This window comes from Calidris pugnax, unplaced genomic scaffold (assembly GCF_001431845.1).
Source record: "Calidris pugnax isolate Ruff unplaced genomic scaffold, ASM143184v1 scaffold9, whole genome shotgun sequence".
NCBI classification, from domain to species: Eukaryota; Metazoa; Chordata; class Aves; order Charadriiformes; family Scolopacidae; genus Calidris; species Calidris pugnax.
Genome location: NW_015090778.1, coordinates 1798121 through 1804802, shown reverse-complemented (window position 1 = coordinate 1804802; position 6682 = coordinate 1798121). Strand labels below are relative to the sequence as shown.

Here is a 6682-nt window from a genome sequence, read left to right as displayed (position 1 = left end):
AGCTGCTCCCCCACCCCCAGCCGCTGTGGGCACCCCCCCACAGCCCCACACCTCCAGGGTAGATCAAGTGATGGAGCCCCCCAAACAGCCAGAGGGCAGGCAGACCGGGGGGACCCACCGGTGCTGCCCCCTCCCTCATGGCCCCTCTCCCCCCAGTGATGTGCCACTGCCAGCGCAGGGGGGGGCAGCTCCTGCTGGGTCGGGATGCCCATCTGCACGTCTACGAGCACGGCGGGGCTGCGCAGGTGGGTGCTGCGGGCACGGGAGGGCTCTGGCCGGGGCTCCCCGGGGCACGGAGGACCCGGTGGCACCGGTGGCGCAGGCAGGGGCCGGAGGGTGGCTTGCTGCTGCCCTCCTCCGGCTGCCGGGACCTGGCATCCCCTCCTGGACTGCGGCATCATCCGGATCACCCTGAGCCACAGCCTGGGCACAAGTTTGGGCTGAGCACACCCGGTGCATGGGAGGAGGGGACAGAGGGCGCCAGGACCCCCGTGCAGTGCCACCGTTCCCCCCCACGCACCACCACTGTCCCCCATCACCTCTGCTCTCTGCCCTGCCCCGGGCACAGGTCGCTGGCGTCCACTCCCAGGCACTGCCAGACCTGCCAGATGGCACCATCGACCTGGACCAGCTGGAGATGACCATCCGTGATGCCCACGGCAGCCGGTACCACCCGCGCCCCGAGCTCATCTGCCTGGAGAACACGCACAGCTCGGCGGGGGGCCGGGTGCTGCCCCTCACCTACCTCCAGCAGGTAGTAGCCAGTGGCTAGCAGCCACCCTGCCTCGGTGCCAGCAGCCAGACCTGGCACTGCAGGAATGCCGGGGCTGTGCCAAGGAGCTTGGAGCGTGGCTCACGTTGGCACTGGCCGCCCCACAGCACTTGGTGCCTCCGGGGGTCCCAGCTCCTCCTCTGTCCCCCCAGGTCCGAGGGCTCGCTGACCGCTACGGGCTGCGGGTGCACATGGACGGAGCGCGGCTGATGAACGCGGCGGTGGCCCAGGACGTGGAGCCGGCTCGGATCACCCAGCACTGCCACTCCGTGACCCTGTGCTTCTCCAAGGTGCTCGCTGGCACGGGGAGAGGGTCCCGGGGGCCATACGGGACCAGCACGAGCTGGGATCTCACCCTTGTGCCGGGGGGCATCCCCCAGGGCAGCGAGGGTCACCCTCCTGGTGGTTCTGCAGGGCTTGGGTGCCCCAGCTGGTGCGGTGGTGGCCGGATGCAGGGAGTTTGTGGCCGAGGCCTGGCGTGTGCGGAAGCTGCTGGGCGGGGGGATGCGGCAGGCGGGCGTGCTGGCCACCGCTGCCCGCCTCGGGCTGGAGCAGGCGGCAGTGACGCTGCGCAGAGACCACCACAACGCCCGGCGCTTCGCTGAAGGTACCCCGGGGCTCCTGGGCACACTGGGATGGACTCCCAGCTCTGCCCGGCTGCGCCACCGCGTCCTGTCCTGTCCCACAGCTCGATGTGGGCACAGCCTTACCCCTCCACCCCAATGGGGTGTCACCGCACCCAGCACCTCCCGGCACTGCCAGAGGTAACCGTGGTGGTGGCACCTTCCCCGGGTAGCCGTGCTGGGTTTCCAGCCAGGCAAGGGTGCTGCTGGGGTCCCTGCCTGGCTGGAGTGCCAGGCCCACCTCGAGTACTGTGTCCAGTTTTGGGCTCCCTACCATAAAAGAGACATCAAGGTGCTGGAGCGGGTCCAGAGAAGAGCAACAAAGATGGTGAGGGGTCTGGAGCACAAGTCTTGTGAGGAGAGGCTGAGGGAGCTGGGGTTTTTCAGCCTGGAGAAGAGGAGGCTGAGGGGAGACCTTATTGCTCTCTACAACTCCCTGAAAGGAGGATGTAGAGAGATGGGGGTCAGTCTCTTCTCTCAAGTCACAGGTGACAGGACTAGAGGAAATGGCCTCAAGTTACACCAGGGGAGGGTCAGGCTGGATATTAGGAAAATTTTTTCACCAAAAGGGTTCTCAGCCATTGGAATGGGCTGCCCAGGGAGGTGGTTGAAGCACCATCCCTGGAGGGGTTCAAAAGACGGGTTGATGTAGTGCTGGGAGATAGGGTTTAGTGATGGTGTTGCTTTTTGTTTGTTGTGTGGGTGTCAAAGTTAGGTTGATGGTTGGTCAAGATGATCTTTAAGGTCCCTTCCAACCTAGAAGATTCCGTGATTCTGTGATACTGTGACAATGCCATGCCTGTCCCTGCTGTGCCCGCGGTCACCCTGGTGCCAGGACCTGCAGCCTCCCCTCCTGCCTCCCCCAGGCATCCAGGAGCTGAACTCGCCCCTCATCTCAGTCAACCTGGCAGCGGTGGAGACCAACATCGTGATGGTGAGCATCAGGGGGGGCTGGCCATCCCCCGCCGAGCTCTGTGAGCACCTGCAGGACGTGAGCGAGGAGGAGGTGGCTGAGACCGGCCAAGCCGTCAGCGTCCTGCTCTTCCCCTGGTCGGCACACACCGTGCGCGCTGTCTGGCACCGTGACATCTCGGCCCGTGACACCGAGCTTGCCAAGAACAAGCTGGAGTTTGTGGCCAGGAAGTGCCAGGAGAAGCTGGCCCTGGGTGTGCGCCCCACTCCTCCGAGCACGGGGGGAGCCTGAGCATCCTCTCCAGCCCCAGTGCTGGGGTGGGGACAGCTGCTCTCCCTGTGCTGCAGGCGAGCTGGGCAGGCTCTCCCAGCCCTGTCCTGGTAGCCAGCAGCAAAATGACTGGGGCCACAGCGTGCTCCAGCAAAGTTCCCAGCTGGCTGCAGCACAGTGTCCACCCCGGTGTGCAGCCCAGGCCTGGGGAGACCCCAGCCCACCCCCCAGAGGGAGGGAGCACCTTCAAAGACATGGTCAGAGGGATAGCAGGGAGCCCACCTCTCACAGTAGGTTGCCCACATCTCACACCACATCCCAGACCCAGCAAACACAGCCCCAGAGCACCCTCTAGTCCTCAGCAGCAGCTCTGCTTCTGTAGCTGGGGTCCTGCAGACAGCAGTCCCTGACCCTAAGACACCCCCCTGCCCCTGGCCTGTGTGCACCCCACGTGTGCAAGGGTGCTGCCGCAGGGAGACACATCCCGAGGGATGCTCGGGGCACAAAATAAACGTGTTCTGGCAGCGCTGTGGCTGTGCAGGCTGTTTTCCCCCAAGCGTGCTCCTCCCCTGAGCTGGTGCAGCAGGGACATGGTCACAGCCCAGAGGTCCCTGCGGAGGGATGAGAGCTCCTGAGGGTTGTAAAAGCATCTCAAGAGTTTGTATTTGGCCAGGACTGTCCCGCTAGCCCAGCTTGGCCCAGACAGCTCCACGATGTGCTCCTGCATCATCCCCCATCCCCAAAAGCTCCTGTTTTCACTGAATTTCACTGAATTTTTAGAGTTGGAAGGGACCATAGAGATCATCTAGTCCAACTCCCTGTTAGCCCCATCCCGCAGCCATGGGTTCTCGGGGTTTCCCTGCCAAGCTCGTCGTGTACTGGGTTGGTGAGTCCCCAATTCTGCCTGTGCAAAGAGCCGGGCTCAGTGCTGTGCTCCACACTGCTGGCACGAAGAGCCCGGCCTCAGGACATGCTGGGAGAGGGGATTCTCTCTGCAGCCACCTCTGGTGTGCACTCAAACAGCCCCCAGCTCCCGGGGAACAGAGTTACACCCACGCAGCAGTTACTCCCGTTGCATTTTGTATTGGCAATAAGCGGTTTAAAGGAAAAAAGAGGGAACAAACTTCATCACCGGGTCATCCAGGCAGAGCCCTGCAGCCCTGAGGGGCAGGGAAGCTCCAGAGGGGCAGGAAGAGCCCAGCATAGGAACACCAGCCCAGCGAGAATCGGTGATAACTGGTGTTCAGGGACCCTGCACGGCTGCAGGGTGGGCAGAGCGGAGAGGGCAGGGTGCAGGCAGCTGCCTGTCGCCACCGCGCAGGGCTGCGGTTCCCGTTCAGTTTGCTCCTGATGTGCCATCAAGCTCTTGAAATCATGTTCAGAATCACCTGGGGTGAGGACACAGAGCCCTGTGAGCGGTGCTTGGCCCCGCTCCTCCATCCCTGGAGGTGAAAACCAGCCCCAAAACTGCAGCCCTGTGCCCACCTCAGTCTGCAGGGGAAGCTTTCCCCGTGCTCAGAGGGCGAAGGGCAGACGGGGGCTCTTCCCCTACCTGAGTGAGAACGTAGCTCTCCTCTGACAGCTTCTCGATGATGTCAAAGTGATCCACACCGGCGAGATCCAGCAGGGAGACAGACCAGCCGGCTGCACGCAGGGCCTGTAGAGAGAGCAGGGCTGCCAGGAGAGACCCGACCCCCATCTGCCCCCCAGGATGGGCAGCAGGAACCAGGCAGAGCAGCCTGGCAAGGACCAGCATCCTCCCACGAGCCGCTGTTGCCTCTGACGTGACACACAAGCTCTTTGTCCCAGCCCAGTGGGTCTGAGCGGGCGGTGGGAGCAGCAGCCCCATGGACCCCGGCGGGGGCTGCCGGGGGCTCACCTGGCCGTACTCCTGCGACTGCCTGCGGAACTCCGGGGAGTCGTGCTGGGCCACAGCCACGAGCACCTCACAGGACGTTGGCACTGCTGGGGGGATGCACAGCATGGGGCTGTTCCTCTGGGCCACCTCCCTGGGGGAGACACCGCAGTGACAGCCCCACGGACCCCTTGGCTCAGAGAGGCCATCTCTGCCCGTGGGGCACCCATGTCCTCACCTGCCTGTGCCCTTTCCCAGCCCCTGTCCCCCCCCGTGGGACTCACCGGCTCATGTTCAGCACATCGTTCACGTAGGTGTGCAGGATGGGCTCCAGGTCGTACACGCCGCTCACCAGCACCGCTCCTGGAGACAGAGGGACCAGGGTGTGAGGGGCCCTGCAGCTTGGGCTGCTCTCATAGAATCATAGAATAGTTGGGGTTGAAGGAACCTTTAAAGGCCATTTAGTCCCATCCCACTGCCGTGGGCAGGGACATCTTCAACTAGACCATAGAATCCCAGAATCATAGAATGGTTAGAGTTGGAAGGGACCTTAAAGATCATCCAGTTCCACTCCCCTGCCCTGGGCAGGGACACCTCCCACCACACCAGGTTGCTCCAAGCCCCCTCCAACCTGGCCTTGAACCCCTCCAGGGATGGGGCAGCCACAGCTTCTCTGGGCAACCTGGGCCAGGCTCTCACCACCCTCACAGCAAAGAATTTTTTTCCTAATATCTAACCTAAATCTCCCCTCTTCCAATTTAAAACCATTACCCCTCATCCTGTTGCTACACTTCCTGACCAAGAGTCCCTCCCCACCTCTCCTGTAGCCCCTTCAGATATTGGAAGGCTGCTATAAGGTCTCCCTGGAGCCTTCTCTTCTCCAGGCTGAACAACCCCAGCTCTCTCAGTCTGTCTTCATAGCAGAGGTGCTCCATCCCTCTGATCATCTTCGTGGCCCTCCGCTGGACCCATTCCAACAGGTCCATGTCCTTCCTTCTGGAGTTGAGGACTCCAGAGCTGGACACAATGCTCCAGGTGGGGTCTCGGGAGCGCAGAGCAGAAGGGTAGAATCACTTCCCACAGCTGCTCAGCAACTCAGGTTGCTCAGAGCCCCGTCCAACCTGGCCTGGAATGTTTCCAAGGACGGGGCATCTCCCACCTTTCTGGGCAACCTGGGCCAACATCTCACCACCTTTGGTGTAAACAATTTCTTCCTCACAGCCCTGCAGATGGGAACTCCCCCTTGCACCCGTGTCCCCAGGCCTCGGTGAGCTGCTGGTGGGTGCAGGACACGCACTCCCCAGGACATATTGTGCAGGAGCCCAGAGTCCTGCACCCCCAGGGCCTGTGGGCAGCTCATCTCCCTCAGCTCTGCAGCCCCTGCAGCCCTGGACAGGCAGCAGGGATGGCCTCGTCCCACGCGGGTACACCCCGGACGCGGTGGTACTACCTTTGATATCTGGCGTCACCCCGTACTCCGTCCAGTCCGTGGCCAGCACCATGGCTGCCAGGTGGGCCCCTGCCGAGTGTCCACACAGGTACACACCTCTGGAGAGGGGGGAGCCATGAGCCACCACAGGAGGGGACGTGGGGACACCCTGCTCCCCGCGGAGGAGCTGGCACGGCCGCGAAGGTGGCAGCTCGGGCACCATCGACGGGGAGCACCGTTTGCCTTGAAGACCCACTGGTGGCCTTCTGAAGACCCACTGAAGACCCACAGGGGGTGGTGGGGACCCCTGGGGAAGCCCACCTGATGCCGGAGTACCGCCGCACCAGGAAGGCGAGGCTGCGCCGCACCTGCAGCACCATGGCGTCCATGTGGCCTGGGCAGAGGGCAGGGTCAGGAGGGCACGGGGCCGGCCAACGCGGGGCAGCCACGGCCTCCACCGGGCAACACCTACCTTGGGGAGCTATGTCATAGCCCACCGCCACCACCGCCACCCCCCGCGACACCAACGGGGGGGCTGCGAACCCCGACTCGTCCTTACTGGGGGAGTTGGGGGTGGAAAAAGAAGTTGGCCGGGCTGCGGGGGGCTCCCGGGAGCACCCAGAATAATTCCGGGTGCCGTGACGAAGGGTGGCAACGGGAACAAGCCGGGGGGGTCCCTTCCCGAGGGACCCCCTCCCCGACAGCCCCCCTCACCTCAGGCACTGCCAGTATCCGCCGTGGATGTAGACCAGGACCGGGAATGCTGCGTGGCACAGCCCGGGGTGAGCGGGGTGTCCGCCTCCCACCCCCCCCCTCCTCC

General features: G+C 63.6%; 2 protein-coding genes across 2 annotated transcripts in view; one reads left to right on the top strand and one right to left on the bottom strand.

Moving 5' to 3' along the window:
* Positions 1 to 151: 151 nt before the first annotated feature.
* LOC106893004 (probable low-specificity L-threonine aldolase 2) lies at positions 152 to 3104 on the top strand. The gene is made up of 5 exons (XM_014950594.1): positions 152 to 245; positions 569 to 754; positions 925 to 1062; positions 1187 to 1379; positions 2262 to 3104. The coding sequence occupies exons 1-5, from the start codon at positions 159 to 161 to the stop codon at positions 2597 to 2599; spliced, it is 942 nt and encodes a 313-aa protein (XP_014806080.1). The 5' UTR covers positions 152 to 158; the 3' UTR covers positions 2600 to 3104.
* A 537-nt stretch (positions 3105 to 3641) lies between these two features.
* AFMID (arylformamidase) overlaps positions 3642 to 6682 on the bottom strand; it is a 4250-nt gene continuing 1209 nt past the window's right edge. The window contains exons 2-9 of the mRNA XM_014949831.1: positions 6577 to 6678; positions 6335 to 6420; positions 6184 to 6256; positions 5884 to 5981; positions 4718 to 4796; positions 4458 to 4587; positions 4131 to 4235; positions 3642 to 3966 (exon numbers count right to left, since the gene is read on the bottom strand). Coding sequence (XP_014805317.1) covers positions 3937 to 3966; positions 4131 to 4235; positions 4458 to 4587; positions 4718 to 4796; positions 5884 to 5981; positions 6184 to 6256; positions 6335 to 6420; positions 6577 to 6678 — 703 coding nt within the window. The 3' untranslated portion in view covers positions 3642 to 3936. The remainder of the gene's footprint in view (positions 3967 to 4130; positions 4236 to 4457; positions 4588 to 4717; positions 4797 to 5883; positions 5982 to 6183; positions 6257 to 6334; positions 6421 to 6576; positions 6679 to 6682) is intronic.